General features: G+C 37.7%; 1 protein-coding gene across 1 annotated transcript in view; it reads right to left on the bottom strand.

Annotated features, from left to right (window-relative positions):
- Positions 1-17,483, bottom strand: part of LOC101873589 (ankyrin-2) — a 263,057-nt gene that overhangs the window by 16,055 nt on the left and 229,519 nt on the right. Inside the window, exons 30-36 of the mRNA XM_034064591.1 lie at positions 16,752-16,956; positions 15,593-15,689; positions 10,169-10,397; positions 7,857-7,982; positions 6,650-6,772; positions 5,112-5,144; positions 2,816-2,837 (exon numbers count right to left, since the gene is read on the bottom strand). Of these exons, the coding sequence (XP_033920482.1) occupies positions 2,816-2,837; positions 5,112-5,144; positions 6,650-6,772; positions 7,857-7,982; positions 10,169-10,397; positions 15,593-15,689; positions 16,752-16,956 (835 nt within the window). The remainder of the gene's footprint in view (positions 1-2,815; positions 2,838-5,111; positions 5,145-6,649; positions 6,773-7,856; positions 7,983-10,168; positions 10,398-15,592; positions 15,690-16,751; positions 16,957-17,483) is intronic.

The following is a 17,483-nucleotide window of genomic DNA, read 5'->3' as shown; positions in this document are numbered from 1 at the left end:
AACTATTTCAAAAGGCTCTCCTGGCTCTTCCTCACTGGCTTTTCCAAGATCTTTCACTTTAATGGAGCCTGATTTATCAGAAGGGTCAGTTGTCAAGATGGCAGTCATTTTGATCAAATCCTGTTTCATCTCAGACACTTCAGACAATAGGTCTGGACTGGCTAGTACAGGGACTTCATTAACCAGATGGCTTTTCAGGATAGATGTTTCTGTAGATTCTGTCTCGTCATCTTTGATGCGAATGAAAAACATTGAAAGTAAAATGCAAATCAAAAATAGAGATTGGAAAATGTAATCAGAACTGACTGAAAATGAGAGTCTTTGGTTGCAGTGGTGGGAAGGTCAACAAAATGGGCCAGGAATGGTGGATCCACAAGATCTGAGGGTACAAGAGCAAAGCAAAGCTAATGGGGGGGAGGGGAGGAACCAAATAAAAAAAACAAAACTAAACTAAACTGAAAGGGAAAATGGCAGGAAATAACTTGCTTAACTTTATCCGTATAGCACAACCACACATACATTACCAAAGCTGTAACAAAACAAATCAGGACACCACTAAAAAAACCCAAAACAACAACAACAGCAAAATTTGAAATTAAAACCAGAAGAAACACAGTGAGGTTACACAAAGATAACTCAAGATAGGCATCTCAAGATTGTTCAGATGTTACAGATCAATGTTCAAACAAAAAAAAAGGCAAGAAAATAGGGAGAAAGCATTAGAACTGATTGAAAGTCGATTTCCTCTAAGAGAAAGCCAGTGTTAGCAAACTGTCAGAATAACATTGGCTTAACATTTTTTTTGCTTAATGATAAGAAGTTAAAAATAATTCTGCAGTAATCTAAATTATTATCAAATACGTAGAGATCTGAATCAGCTGCAAACCGGCATTTCATCTAAGGGGATTTCACACCTAAACAATGAAACAAACAGCCATTTGTTTTAAGAGGCATGGTCCTTTCCTTGGAACATCCTCATTGACAACTAATGAGTAGACTGAGGAAAGAGAAGACAGAGGAGAAAAGGAGAGATCGTAAGAAAAACTGTGAATCAACTTAAAAGTGATTTCAGAGTTTTCAAAAATGTCATGTATGGCAACCAAAAATCAGAGACAGTCACACCAGACACATACGTACAAACCATGTAAGGCAAGTTATTTCCATGCAAAACAAAGGTGTTGCAAATGCTGCTGGGTATGTAGCTTCAGTTAAAAAACAATCTTTCTAAAATTAATCACACAAATTAAACAAAATATTGTAAAATATACTGTGGTGAAATATTTGTCTGTGCAATCAATATACAGTCAGCTGGATGTACGTAACTCCCATTATGCCATAGCTGCCTCATGAGAATGTTTAATTTCAGGAAGGTCTGCTAGAAAATGCTTATTGAACAGAATGAAATCCTGGAGGACTGAGGCGAGTTACAAACAGAATGTAATGCTTAGAAATTGTAATTGTATTTTTTGGTTTACTTCTAGTATGTCACATAAAACTTGAAGCATTTCTGCAGCCTACTCTAAATGTCAAAAGTATTAATGCAAATATGAAGAACCTAAGCAATATGTAATTATCTGGATTTCTTTGTAGAGATATCAATTTTACTACACTCTTGAGTTAAATATGTATGCTCTCTATTAATTACAACTGAATCGATGGGGCTTTGCAACTTTAGTAATACATATTTTCATAGACATCACAGGGATGACAATCGCACTGGCTACAGAGTCAAGCAAAGAAGCTTCAGAGGGGAATAAAAGGCAAGTACTATCTGAACGATGTGTGGCTGGCAGCAATAATGCTCACTTGGTATGATGTGACTGGCCTCCCTCACACCTGCACTGAAATACAGTGTGAAATATTCTAGCTTGTATAACAAAGCTGTTCATTCTGCCATGGAAGGTGAGTGCAGCACAACTGTCTCTCAATGTAAAAACTGTTCATTAACTATAACAAAAGGGAATGATCATCCATTTGATCTTCAGGATCACGGCACTATGGTCCTTCCAATTTAAACATCAGTACACTGCGAATAAATAACCCTCAAAAGACAATGTAGAAAAACAGGCAAGACATTGCATGTTAAACTAATAACAAGAAGGAATCAGTCTTTTCCTAACCAGATTTAAGAAATCACTGCTTTTGAAAACAGTTCTTCATAGAGACGCTCTTCAGACCAAATTTATATTGATGTGTATCTTCATTAAAGGAGATCTCTGGCCTCGTGCACCACTCGCCCTCAGTTTCCAATAATTATGGCCCAATTCTGTATTTATGAAAGGCATATATGCTGTACCAAACCCAACAGTCAACATTTCCAGTCATATTTCACCACAGTAAAGGGTGGGGGAAGGGTTAAACAGACGGATTACTTTGGACAGTATCACTTTTTTGCATGGTTGTATTGCATGAGGTTATGAAAGTTATTAGAATATTATTTACATTTAAAAGTGATACTGTCATTTATCTCAAATGTGAGGTAACAATGTGTGTCAACAAATGGGCAAAACAAAAACATGGAGGGAATGAGCATTCATACAAGCAAAAGAGCAATAGCAGGATCACTAGGGATGTCAAAGGAAAGTAAATGCTTAGATGAACTGTTTTAAACTGTATTACTTGTTAATTTATACATTAAAATGTACTTAACTGCATAGCTGCTTTGGTATTAAATTGTTCTCTATTACACTTTAAAAGTATTGATGTTATTAGCAACAGCAGTTAATGCTTAGCTCTCTTTCATGCTTATCTTTATCCTTAACCATCTTTCATACAAACTGCATTATAACATTTATTAAAAAAGATAAAATCTTACTTTTTTCTGAAGTCATATCAACCTGGAAGAGCATAAAGGGAGAAATTTAAAAGTTCAAATATCAGTGATACATATGAAGTCACTAGTGAAGTAGTAGAGCTTGAGTCAAATCCACTAGATGTACAGAGGCCCACTGATTCATTGACTTACTTAAATGGAACCACAAACGGATTAAACATAATGGTAAAAGCATGGCTTAATTTATTTAGTATTAACAGAAAAATGGTTACTTTGCTATAGTTACAGTCAATAGCAGATACAGAATGCTGCAATGTATCTTCTTTAAATGCAAAAAGCAGTAGAAAGGATGCAGACCTCTAAATTACTGGGTATGTTGCTGCTTTGCATTAACTTATCTCTTCCTGTCTAAAGCAAAAGAGTCAAATATGGTCATGTGAAGGCAGATGTCCCATCTGGAAGGCACCTAGTATGCTTTATGTATAGTTCCACTGTACATGTTCATTCTGAGATTATGATTTGCATTTTCACCTCTGTACTTTGTGATCATGAAAAAAAAAGGTGGGTGTAGAAATGACTGCAGCCTTGCTGCTGCCTACAGCAAGAACTAAGAGCCGGTGCCACTAACAGTTAATGATACCTGTAAATGGAAGCAGTGATGGCTCTCAGGCCAGTTTTTGATCTTTCTGAGTGCATCTAGGTATAGATTGAAAAAGCCATACAATTTTGCTGTTACTCAATAGAAAACACAGTACTTGCCCTCCCAAAAAAAACCCAAAACCAAAAGACAGTGTCAGACTAAAAAGTCAAGAAGCAAGTCAATGAAGTTACCTTGTAATTCCCTTAAAGTACAGAACACCCTAGATGGTAACCTAGGATCCTTAGGATACTTTAATTCCCTTTAAGTTTCTCAAAATCAATCTGGAATTATGCCAGCATACTAATTAATATCATTAACATAAAAATGAATAAAGTAAATAAAAAAAATCAAATAGAAGATGGTTTTAGCCATCAATAATCTTGTGGTTTTGTGCTTTAGTTTCTCAGATTAAAATGTAAGAAGTCATGAATGTCTGGAAAAATAATTTTCCAGTATCCTTTATGCTGCTTTAAGGAGCATTGATTTCTTAACAACTTTTGGAGACTTTCTGGAGACTTCCCGGGGGATGCAGAAACAGCATTATAGAGTATTAAAGACATAGTTTTGTGCTTTCGGCATGAAATCAAATGATAGCCTGGTAAGAAATGCTACCTCCTGAATGAACACAATGGGAATTAGCTTAAAACTCCAACCCATGCCACGACATTTCTGAGCTGTTTTGCAGTTCATAGAAAACAAAGTGTGTCATCTTTGGGGAGCAGGCTACTCCCACAGGGCTGGCACTCTCATCATTTCCAGCAGCAAAATGTGGGGATGCTTTTCTAATGTTACTCATTCACACAGGATCAGACCTCAAGAAACATCTGTAACTGCCAGGACAGGGCTGGGAATGAAGAGGGGAGTTAGCCATGTGTCTCATTACATCTCAAGATGTAATTCAGTTTATGCTAAAGGTACAGAGTTTATGAAAACTCTCCACCTTTTACTTGGAGTAAACTTGTAACTCTTTCTGTACTAGACTCAACAATCTGTAAGACACAGTCCATTGGATGTTATAAATTGACAAGACTCGGGAATTGCTGCCCTTTCAAGTATGCAGGTAGTGCATTCGATCACAATCTGATCACAGACTCTCCATAGCAATGGGGAAGATGTCAGTGGAGATACTTGTTATATGTAGGTCTGTTCCTCCAATGCTGTTCTCCTTACCCACCACTAACTAGAGGAAGCATATTAAGACTGCGCTGAAGGGTATTAACAAAAAGTATACTATGCCAACAATCTATTGGTTCTGAATACTTTAGACAAGCCTAGTAGCAACGCTGTGCTATTTTTAGGATGTGGAGTGGTTCTTGGAATCAGAAGAAACAATCCCATTTCCCCCCCCCCCCCTTTCTGTGTTGCAGAGAATAAAGCTTAAAGAGATATCCTGTATGGTTTACTCTTGAGAAAATGATTCCTAAATTGTTACAGAACTGTTCTGAAAGCCAAATAAACTATTACAGATCTCCAAAATCAGTGCATCTGATGCAGTAATATTTCAATTTTAATGCAGGGAAAGTTAAACCCTGTAAATATCAAATTTTGCACTTTTGAACGTACTCCTCACTGTTTTTGTAGCACCGAGCTGACAACTGATATTCTCGTTTCACTAGGGATTTTATCTTCCAGGCTCTATGTGTTAGTTGTATTTTAGTAGTATGTGTAAGTAATGACACACTATTATAGCAACTTTACCTCTTCTTCTTGTTCTTGGTCTGATTCTGAATCCTTTCAGTTCCAAAATGCCATGCAAAAAGAGAAGGGGAAAACAGAGCAGACAAAATGAAAAAGGGCTAGAAGAAGAGAGTAGGAAAATATAACTTCTGACAACATTTAAGAGAAAAGAAGGAAATGCACTATGTTTCTGCGGCTGATTTCTTACATCAAAAAGCAACAAAACTAAACTAACAGCTTAAAACGCAAAGGCTACAGCATTGAGCAAATTACAACAGAAAGGTTGTTTCTGGATGTTAGACTGCTAGTGATCCTTCATACCACAACTTGATATATATACATGCTTCTGCATCCATAAATTAGCACAAATAAATACTTAAAATAGTTCAGAATATTAGCCATTTAAAGTTAAAATATATTGTGTTACTTTAAAATTATATAAAAATACTACAATAAAGATCATATTACATGCTAAAAATGCCCAAAAAATGAATATCAGCAGGCAAGATTTTGGGCAACCAACCTAATACATTCCTAACAGGCATACAGCTAATCTGACAAGGACAGCAAGAAAAAATCTGAGTTAGCACAGAATTGCAATAAACTGACTTTTTCTGAGAAAACAAGCACTTCTTAATGTCTGATCTAGCTTAAATAGCAATCAAACATCCTCCCATGATGGAGGAAAATTCAGCTGCTCTCAGTCTTGTTATTTATAAATACTAACTCACACTAGATTATTCCTCTCCATTTTCTTCCCTTGACCTTAGACCGTTTTCTTCTCCAAGCACATTAATAACTGTTAGAACAATCTTCCGAAGAAAGACAGACCATTTACACCATGTGACATGCTTGTAGATTCTTGATTTGATCACAAGTAGGAAGAAGAGTCAGTGTCAAAAGTCAATGGAACATTATAATCTATTCTAAGAGAGTACTTTCGACTGTCCTATAAACTTTCCAACCTCTAGAGTTCAAGTCTGCTACATTTTATTTCTATCACCATTTGCCCATTATTTCTAATTGGCAAATGAAACAAATGACAAATAATTTCAGGCCTTCTGTACTTCATACCCGAAGAACATCGTATGTCCTACAGACGTTATTACCCTTACACTTGGTAAGTATGAAGGGTAGTTTCATCTCCAGAGAGGTGTCACAAGACATGGTTAGCAAGTGTGGGAAGTCTCTGGTGAAACAAAACATGAACCTACAGGTACTTCCTGAGTCCCAGGTCTGTCTGGGACTACACAGAATCTTACCCTGAACAGAATCTGGGTAACATTTACAGATGAAATAAGATTAGCACAGATCTAGTGCAGTGCAAATTGGAATTTGGCTCCCTTTGGTCATTCGCTTCTGAGTCATCAGAAAACATTCAGTAACATCTTTGAACACTGGCTAAGTTAAGAGTACCAAACCCAAAACACTGAAAGTTTGGGTTTTCATGCTTCTTTAAAATCCCTGACTACAAAGCCTTAATAATATATTGCCCTCCTACTCATTTCTTGTTTATATGATAATGCTGATGACTATAAAGCAGCATAATTTCACAGTACCTTTGTGTAAATGGGTAAAGTGATGTTTAAATTGCATATGGCTTGATGAACAAGGCCTCTTGTTGATTTTGGCTCCTTCATGAATGACAGTCGTCCACAGGGTTCTTGTGTGGTGTCTCGCACCTGGTAGAGCACAGAGACATTTCATCTGTCATTTTGCTGTTTTGTGATAGGATTCACTTGTGTCATTAAAAGTATGTAGCAGAAAGAGGCTAGGAGTGGGAGAAAAAGTCCATCCATGTAGGAAAAAATAATGTGTTTTCTCTGACACCCCTTAAAATTTATTTTCTTGCAAAAATTTTTCTCCAATGTATTGATAAACACTTAGAATGAAGAAATTTGCTGGAATATATCTATAGGTGTGATGATTCTTATCCACAAAAGAGTCATGGCATACTTTAACATCTTTTTCATAGTTGTTAGTAGAAACTAGCGTATGCACTTGGAACTGGAGATGTACTTTTAGCTTTAGTACATAATGTCAGAAGGATTACATGTGATATCACGGGAGCAATATGACTGAAACCATTATCCCATTCTTCAGTATAGTTCAGTAATAGACCCTAAAGGAATAAAATGAGGTTATAGTTGGGAATTCAGCAACATTAATTACTTTGTTTTTCCTTTGTTCTGAAAAATATGGTAAAACTGTAACCTGAAATCTCTGGAAAGGAGCCATGCTTTTCTTACTGTACCCCCAGAGATGTCTGCACTGCTGCTGAAGGGAGGATAACTGGTTGAAGAACAGATATACCTGTATTTACAGCCATATGCATATTTATAAGCAAAGGGTACAAAAATCCCATTTTGATAGATTACTGCCATTTCTACAATGTTTTCTGACACTTTCTTGCATTTGACATTTTTTCCTGCAATATACTGAACTGTGATACAGAAAACCAAATAAGATTGAGGTCAATGGCTCTTTAGATTATTAGGTAAAGAACAGGATTCCTAGAAGTACCATTTTGGTGTCTGAAAGAATGCTGTGGACTCCTTTAGATATAGCAGAACACAGGCACAGATCACTATATTTAGAGAAAAATATTACTACATTTCATATAGCCACTTCTGGTGGGTTTGTCTAACAAAGTCAACATTTAATCCATTATTATAAAGTACTTTGAGACTGTTTGAGACTGTCTGCTACATTTATTCTGAACTCTGAAAATAAAAGTACAATCCACAGCCCATATTGTAACATTACCTTAACAAACAGAGGAAGTCTATTTTCTTTGAAGGCAAAAAAACTGAATATATGATGTTGTCCACTCTTTGTCAGTGGCACCAAATTGCCAAAGCAGTCAACATAGATGGGTTTTCCTTCTAATACCTATTGAAGGCAAAAAAGAAGCAAAGCAGCAATTAATTGCAGTGGGGTGGTAAGGATATCTTCTTAAGCATAATTCTGCAGTAGTTTCAACCAATTTCTTCAATTGCTAGGACTTGTCATCACTTACAAGGTTTGTTACACACAGATACCTAAAATCTGTGAAAATATTTCAGATTATTGAATTCCACATAATCTGTTTACAGTAAATTGAATAACAGCGTGACACTATAAATGAGTGTTCAGTGTCATGAATCTAGACAAATTCTCAACCTATATTTCAATAGGGATTTTTTACTGGCTATCATTTTAGTATACTTTGCTCACTTATCATAACAGTCAAATAAGTATTTCCTTCAGCAAACAAATCAGAAGTCCTTGCTTTGCCTGGCAGGATAATAAACCAGCCAGGAATTATCATGAAGCTGCAGAGGACCTTTTTACTAGTGCAAAAGCTTTCTAAATTACATTACCTATGTGTTTAATCTACTTGTAATAGCTTGTTGCAGCAGGGAAAAGCAGTATATATGAGCAGTTTCTATTTATTTCAGCTGGATTTGTAAAGGCTTAAAGCTTTTGAAAGTCAAGCCTCAGGTACATGCCTCTCTGAAATGCCTACCTCTTTGGAATGCTGTTGATATGGTCCCTTCATACATTTAAATCTCAGCTTACCACATTTGGAGATACTCCCTTCAAACTGCCAATACATTAACATCACATCCTGACTTTCCAAAAATTCAGCTTATCATTCAGTTTTATAAGCCCACACTTTATCATCTGCTCTGCACAAGAAATGCCCCTCAGGGCTTCAGGAACAGGAGTGACAAAGGTGGGATTCTCGTTCACTAAGCAGAATAATATGCTATGCATGTAGTTAAAGCACTTTCAGTTTGTTATCCTTTCTGAGAAAGATGATGGAGTAAGAAAATCAGTATTTAGCAGGCATGTTGCTAGTTTCCACAAAGGAAAACTTTTGCCTGTCCATCAAAATATAGCAGAATATTAATCAAACCTACTAGTTAAACTTCTTGGCAAGCAAAGGTGCTGACAAAATGTGACTACTGTTGACTGCCTTTCTGGTTAGTGATACCCACTTATGGAGTTACTGTAAGTTGAGATTTACCTGCCCTTTTTGGCTTTGACTATCTTCCCTTTTTTCACAGCAGCCGCTTAGTATCAGGGTCAAGAATGTAATAGTTCAGCAAAGAACAACACCCTCAAAATTCATCGTTACTCAGACACTCCTCTAAGAGGAAGTAACTGAAAAATTCAAGGTTTCTCCTGGCAGTTTGATATAGAGCTAATTAAAACTCAGTAATCACTGTGGCCCACCACAGAAATAACTATGAGCTCTTTGCACTGAACTAGAGCTAGCCTGCATCAATAGAACTTAGTTTTAGGCTGAGGGAAAAGTGTGTTTACAACCTCTATTCACTACCCCACAGCTCACTGTTGAGTGACTTCAGTCTTTAGTGTTTTAGTACAACTGAAAACCCCAGTGAAGCTAACAAAATTCTTACAGACTATTGCATTTTGTTTAATAAAGAGCTATGGGCAATGCTTCCTGCTTGCATAACCAGTCATCTCAAACAGATTTTATAATATTTACAGGGCAGTAGCTGTCTTAGTTCAGAATCTTAATTAAATGCTGACCCTGACATCAGGTAAAAGGAAGACAAAAAGCCTGAAACTGCTGGATTAAGTGGTAACTCCCAACTTCATTTTATTACCTGATTTCCTAGCATAAAGTCAGTCTAGTTTCTAAATACACAATTCAAGGGGTCTACCATAAAAAAGCATCTTGGAAACACAAACTGCTTCCATTTTGTCCTATAGCTTTTCTAAGTTTTAATCCTGTAACAGAAAGCTCAGACTCAACCAATTCCGTATTTACTGTCTATCTCCTTGAATCCAGCTTCAGGTTGCAGTCAGCTGAACCTTCCCACTAGCCCTGTGGACTAAGAGATCAGCAAGTGCCCATGGGGAATGGAATTTCATAACTTGTATCTGGCAGCTACTTTTCCCTTACATTTAACAAAAGTCAGAGTTTCCATCTTACCATCACACGTTACTGCATCACGATGGTATTTGTTGGCACTATTCTTTTTCAGGACTTGTGGCAGATAAGGTGGCAAAGGAAAACACACATTAGAAAATGGAGAACACTGTTTAGGATCCTTGTACATTACCTCTACATCCCTGCTCCTGGCAACTTCAGCAAAGTTTTCTTGTTGTTCTAGCGTTTTATCCACCTTGTCATCTGTCATGCAAAAGCATCTTAACCGTGCTTCAATAGGATCGTGTGATTTGGCAAATACCACAAATTTAGCCATGTAGGGGACGCAGATAATCTCTCTGTACACTTGTGAAGCAAAAGTAACAGATTCTTGTGTCTGTCGACAGTCTATTAACCAAAATCTGTAGAAGAAAATAAAGACTTTATCAGCACACGAAGATCTAAGCAAGAAGATTATGTTTTCCCATCTTGGCAGCATTAGCTGGTAATGATACAAATTTTATGCAAGTTAGAATAAAGTAGAACAAGTAGTTACCATTTGGGAAGAATAGCCTAAAAAGGCTCATAGTACCCTCTATGTATTTAGGAACATGAATCAAAATCAACAGGGAAAAAATACCAGATGGAGACCCTTCAATAGGGTCTCCTGCTGCACAAACTCCAGGCCACTGCTTGCCTTTCTGACAAGTTCTCACTTGCTTCCAGGGACATGACTGGCTTTTAATGGATTTCAGGGCTTCACTTGTCCTGTGGCAGTCTCATAAACCTTACCTGAAGATTTACTTATATATGAACCTTTTTATATTTTTGTGTTTATAAAATGTATTACGTTTGTTTCTAATATTTAGTCACTGATGGCTTACCAAAACCAAGAAATCCCAGAAATCATCACAATTAGTGAGAATATGTGATCAAATGTTTCCTGCCTTTTACAAAAACATTAAATCTCTTCTAGAATAAGCTCAGTGGTCTCTGCTTTCCATCTCTTTGGGCATTCTCTGATGATGTTTGAAACGATGATTACTCTTATCACTATGCTTCTAGAGCTGCCTAAAAGGTCTTTGAATTTGTTCTTCTTTATCAAATGTCATTATTTAATTTGCATGCAGAGTATAAGTAGAGAAGGGTGTACTGGAAGCGTACAGTTCAGATTTCCCACTAACTGTGACTCTGCAATACATGCCTTTCACCTAGAGAAATACAGGCTCTTTTGCTTGCTGGCAAACATCTGATGATGAAGAGAGTAATACCCCATAATTGCTTGTATCTAGTCATATGCTGAGGTTGTCATTTCTCTTCAATGACTACACTTAAACTATAGAGTGGGCATCACATCCCTTTCTCTTTAGCTCCCTGGAATCTTCCCAGGCATTGAACAATTTCCTGTTTGTTCAGTGCTGGACACATCAGGATACAACACATGGGTGTTAGTGAACTGCGTACAAACTTCTGACGTAGCAGGAATGTGGTGAAAGCTTCCTGGATCTTATGGATGAGGAGCAGAAGACTGAAACAGCTGTTGGTATGTGTTGCACACCCTTCAATCTGTTCTCCAACAGGTGAAATATAAAGCTGCCTTGCCCCAAACACTTGTTTACCTTCTACCATCTAGCTTAAAGGTTAACAGTACATTTCTTATGCACAATATAAAAACTTGAGTGTCTTTGTAAATGATCTTGTAACACTGCATGCAAAATCAGGAATTATGTGAATTTAGTCTGGGACTTCTAACTTTGATTTTGTTGTAAGTTTTTTTGTTATGCATATTGAAGACCAGCAATATATAGAATCATAGAATAACCTGAGTTGGAAAAGACCTTTAAGATCATCAAGTTCAACCATTACCCCAGCACTGCCGAGGCCACCACTAAATCAGGTCACTAAGGGCCTCACCTACATGGTTTGTGAACACCTTCAGGGCTGGTGATTCCACCACTGCCCAGGGCAGCCTGTTCCAATGCCTCATCACCTGATCACCCTTTCAGTGAAGAAATTGTTCCTAACATCCAATCTAGAACTCCCCTGGTGCAGCTTGAGGCCATTTGATCTTGTCCTGTCACTTGTTACTTGTGAGAAGAGATCCACCACCACCTCATGACAACCTCCTTTCAGGTAGTTGTACTGAGTTATAAGGTCCTCCCTGAGTCTTCTCTTCTCCAGACTAAACCCCCATAGGTCACTCAGCTGTTCCTCATCAGACTTATACTCCAGACCCTTCACCAATGCCACTGCCCTTTTCTGGACCTACTCCAGAACCTTAATGTCCTCATTGTAGAGGGACCCAGACTGAATACAGGATTCAAGGTGCAGCCTCACCAGTGCCAAATACAGGAGGAAAATGTATGTATTTCTGTATCTAAGCCACATTATATTTTGAAGACCCTGAAAGCAGATGTGTCCACATCTGATTCCTACTCCCCTTGCCTCACAGAGTTATGATCATCACTGACTCACTTTTCATTGTAGTTTCTAACATACCGTTTTACCAACAGCATCTTTCTAATGCATACACCTGTGGATCCCAGTCTCTGACACATGTACAAGACAACATGTTCAAAGCAATGAGGAAACATTCCTGGAATAAATTACTTGCTCTGCACTGTGTGAAACCAGGAGCTGCTACTGCTGTTTCATTTGGGTACCACCATGACAGAGAAACACTTTAAGATTATAGGGTATGGTCATAAATTGTCTGAGTTCACTAAAAATGAGCATCTGCTTCTTACAAAGTATTGCCAGTGCACTTGAATTGGAGCAAGCCACCTCAGGTTTTGTCAATCATGCACAGTTACTGAAGACATACCATGGATGTTGCAATGCAGGCTAGAACTTCAGCTCCCAGAAGAGGTCCTTTTCTACCAAAAAACAACCTTCCTGTTTACCGAAAAGTCCAGGTTCTTTAGCTTTTCTTTACATCATTCAAGCCAGGACAATCTTGTCCACTAATATCCACTTACAGATTTTCCCTATACCTTTGTCAAGGAAACTGACTTGTTATTTTGCAAAGATAACAACTTTTCACTAAAATCATTTTACTTCTCCTCCCAAAATGTAAGAGTGGAAACGCACCAAGAATTCTACAAGGAGTAGCATGTGTTGCCTTCTTTCTCAGATATCATTTCATTTAGTTTCTCTGTGGAGCTGATGACATTTATTTTAAATAGAATTCACTGTGTAGGTGGAAAGCATGCTTGAGTTTGACACCCGTAGGATGGAGATGGAAGTCATGAGAGGTCAAAGACACCTCAAAAGCTGATATAAACAACAGGGGGCTTATTACTTACTGTAGATTACATGGTATTATAACCCACAAAGCATACCTTTCAAGTGTGATTTATCTGGTCTTACTCATCTGCAGTTGAATAGTAGTGAATTTCATGCTGTGCTTATCTTCAGAACATTTAACAAACACAGTGGTTAAAAAACAGGCTGGTGACATTTGAAAGCAAGCAAGCATGTTTGGTACATCAAGGCCCTGCAGAGTGATACTTTCCTTTTCATGTGTGGAAAAACTATGCTATGCTGGACTCAAACTGGAGAGGCTACATTGTCTGAGAATCACCATATGCTCAAATGATTTGCTGTCATACACCAGGAGCTAAAAGGTATTTTAGACAAAAGTATCTCTTCCCCAAGCTCATTTTGGATTGCATTTGTTTTATGAATGAGCAAATTGTTCTCCATCATTAATGATATAACTACATATAAACAAGTTAGTGTGAATAGCAGTCAGGAGCCAACTGATTCTCAGCAGCACACAAGGGCAGATGCACTTTCAGACCAGTGCACAAGTGAAGAAATTCAAGTGAGCTTGTCCTTCAGCAAAGAAGGTAATACATTCTTTGACTGTAAATACATTAACAAATCCCATTTTCCAACATTCACAGCATTTAAAATAATGTTTTTGTTAAAGCAGACTGTTGAACATTCACTTAGAGCAAAATGAAGAAGTAGAACCCATGAAAATCTCTACCTGAGACCCTGCCTGTAATAGAAAGAGACCTGATATAATAGAAAACTAGAAACAGCAATAACTTCTAAAATGATCATTAGGATTAGGAAACATCCACTACCACTATGGGTTGTAGTTCCCTAAACTGTCACCCTCATTCTGGATGTATTTCACCTGTAGCCCTGCTAGGGACTTACTATTTTAGGGACTTTGACCTCTCAAACTTTGCATCTAGTTTCCACATCTGTTTCTTACATTAATTTCTAATTTATCCATTTAAACAGAGCACTGCAGGTAGCAGATGAGAGCTAAAATGCACTTTAGGATCTCCCTCTTGTGGACACTGCTGTTGAAGAAAAAGGTTCAGTTGGACTGAAAAGATACATAAGCAAAGTTATCCAACACAATGGGATGAAAGCCATTTCTGACCTGAGAAAGTATAGAAAAACAATACTCTATTTCACTTATTGTTACAGTTACACTGTAGATTGGATTGCAGGAGCTGAACTCATGTTAACATTCAATAAATTATCTCATTAGATAACAAACATAACATAATAGGTTTATAACTGCTCTGGACACTGAACTTTGTGAACTCCAGGAAATTCATTGATTTTCATGCCCAAGTTTTCCAAGATATTTGTAACCATTTGCTAGACAACACACACTAAATGTAATACCTTCAAGGTCATGGACTGCAGCTCCAAATAGAAAGGAAGAGACTTTTGAGCATTTCTATGATAGCAGTCACCCACAGAGGCCAAATTAAAATATGTATCTTTTTTCTATATGAAATTCTGTTTTCAGAAAGACAGCAGTTGAATTTCATCACTAGAGCAGATGGCTACAAGAGATTTTACAGGCTCTTCTGTTTGATTTCTTATTTGTAGGATATTCTGGAAGTAACATCTTTTCTAAGATGGATGCTGAGCTACCCAAATAAGGGATTTCTGTTTCCATGGAAATTTGAGTGTTTCTGCATCAGGGAGACAAGTGGTATTGAAAATTAAACCTTCTTTTTTTCTAGCTACGTGAAAATTGAACTGTCCCTCATCAGGGACTGTAATGATAGCACAAGGGGCAATGAATGAGCTTAAACTGAAACAAGGGAAGTTCAGGTTAGATATAAGGAAGAAGTTCTTTACTGTGTTGGTGGTGAGGCACTGGAACAGGTTGTCCAAAGAAGTTGTGAATGCTCCATCCCAGGCAGTGTTCAAGGTCAGAGCCTTGGGTGACATGGTCTAGTGTGAGATGTTCCTGCCCATGTCAGGAGTTGAACTGAATGATCTTAAGGTCCTTTCCAACCCAAACCATTCTATGATTCTGTGATTACTATTTCAGAATGAAATGAGTATGTAATTTCTAGGATCATGGCAGGTGGTGACTGCAAAGGACCAATAGCTGAGATTAAAATGACAAAGACATCATTTTCTTTCCGCAGCCAGTAAGGACTGCAGAGCTCTGGTATGTAATCTGGGCTAGGAGGCTACAAAATACCTCACCAATTGGTTCACAGCATAAACAAAGGATCTATGTTCCTTCTACTGCATCAACTGAAATAGGTTAAAGGAAGTACCTGTTGGGGAAAATCAAACAAAAAGACATACACTTGAAAATAAGACTCATGTTTTGATGCATAGGTACCTGGCAGACACATTCGTTGTGAAGGAAACACATTCATTAACAAAGGTCAGTGGTGTTGTTCCAGTGATGTCTTCCCACTGGGCAGGGGTGGTTCCTCCTGAAATGAGGTTAAAAAAACCAAAGTGTTAAATTAAAACCCAGTGAGTCTGCAACTTTGCTTCTAAAAATATTCTATATTCTTCTGAGGTTTTAATTGTTATGAAACCAGAAATAAGCCCAGATGTGTCTTCTCCTCAGGTCCATGTTATTCCGCTAATGCTAGTATGATCATACAGGATTCCCCTAAAAAAACAAAGCTCCCAAATGATTTTCAAATGTCTGTCTTGCAGAACAGTCCCAGAAACATTAGAAAAGGCTGAATTTAGAGGGAGAGATATAACTTTTAGAAATCTTTTTTGCTTGTTCTAGACTCTTTACATCTGCAGGGCAAAACTGGCCCAGATATAATGCAGTTAAACTCCCTTTTGAAGTTTCCTAGAGGATCCTTGCAGATTTACTGTCCCTCCTAGAAACATACTCAAAGTCCTCTGTATTGAGTAGACCATTCCTCTCTATTTAAATGCAAATACTTTTTTGAGGGTGACATGCTGTATTTCAGCAGCTACCTAACATCTTTGTATCAGAAAACTGTAAAGGCATGGGTTCTCTGGAATGTCTCATGGCATATTTCAGTGTGTAATGTATCTTATGTTGGGTCAGTATTTGAAATCAGTTTGAAAATTCAGAAAGATGCTAACTTCTAAACAGAATAAATGTATGCAGCTCATGTCTGAGACTGAGACGCTCATCACTTTGGAGTTATAGCAAGTACAAAGTGTTTAACTCCACTGTTTTCCTTGAAGCATACTGCAACATTATGTCTGCATTACACTTACACTGCTAGGCAGAGGTATGCTGGTTTTCAAGAAACAAACTGTAAGGAAAATGCAAAAACCCCAAGCCCAAAATCTATGATTATATTACATGTCTTGTTAGTCAAAACAACAAATGTTATTTCCGCTATAAAGGAATTGTTTGGAAAGCAGTTTATTTTCACAGGCTCTAATCCCAGTCGTGTTTTCACCAGGCTTTCCATGTGTTCTATCAGTGTAACATATTCAGACCACAATGACCGACAATTTAAAGATGCAGAAAAAAAGCTCTAGAATTTGCATCCTACCTGTTATGCTGCATAGTAGCCTTAAAGTAGGTGTGTCACCTCCATAACCATTCATGATCCCATCGCTGGAGGCCTTGGGGATGGGAATGGTCATTGTGATGGGCTTATGGAACTTCCTTCTCCTGGGCTCCAGCGTAACTATAGGACTGAAGGTAGCCTTGTTGCCTAAAATCTTCTTCATAAGTTCGGTATGCATAGGTTGAGCCTTTCCAAAACAAAAGGCAATAACAGAATAGGTATTTGAGAACAGTTTAATGAGTATGTAAAGAACCAAGTCTGTATATTGCCATGAAACCCTTACGCTTTTACACTAAATGGCACTATTTCTCTTGAAAATCTCAGAACAACTGACCGTCAGTGAGAAGGACAGACCTCCCTTTCTCAACTTTCCCATGCCTCCCTCCTCTTCCTATCCCCTTTCTTGGTGCTTCTCAGACCCTTTACAGTATTAATTTAATTCACTTAACCAGTAGCAAATGACTTCCTTGTCACCTTTGGGGTTTTTGTCCACCTTAGAACAAGCTCTGAGCCATTTTAATTATCCAAATATTCATAGGGGATTTCAGCAAGGACAGTCTCCTGGCCAAGGTAACCTGTGGATGTGGGCAGCAGGAGTCAGGGATAGAGGTAGGAAAAATTTCCCCCTCCTTTAGTAATTAACTTCTAGCCTGCTTTACTTCACACTGAGAATCTGTAGATTTGACCCAATTATTACAACACTTTGTACTTTTA

The sequence above is a fragment of the Melopsittacus undulatus genome, chromosome 7 (assembly GCF_012275295.1).
Source record: "Melopsittacus undulatus isolate bMelUnd1 chromosome 7, bMelUnd1.mat.Z, whole genome shotgun sequence".
Lineage (NCBI taxonomy): Eukaryota > Metazoa > Chordata > Aves > Psittaciformes > Psittaculidae > Melopsittacus > Melopsittacus undulatus.
The sequence above is the reverse complement of the archived record's forward strand: the minus strand, read 5'-3'. Positions and strand labels throughout refer to the sequence as shown.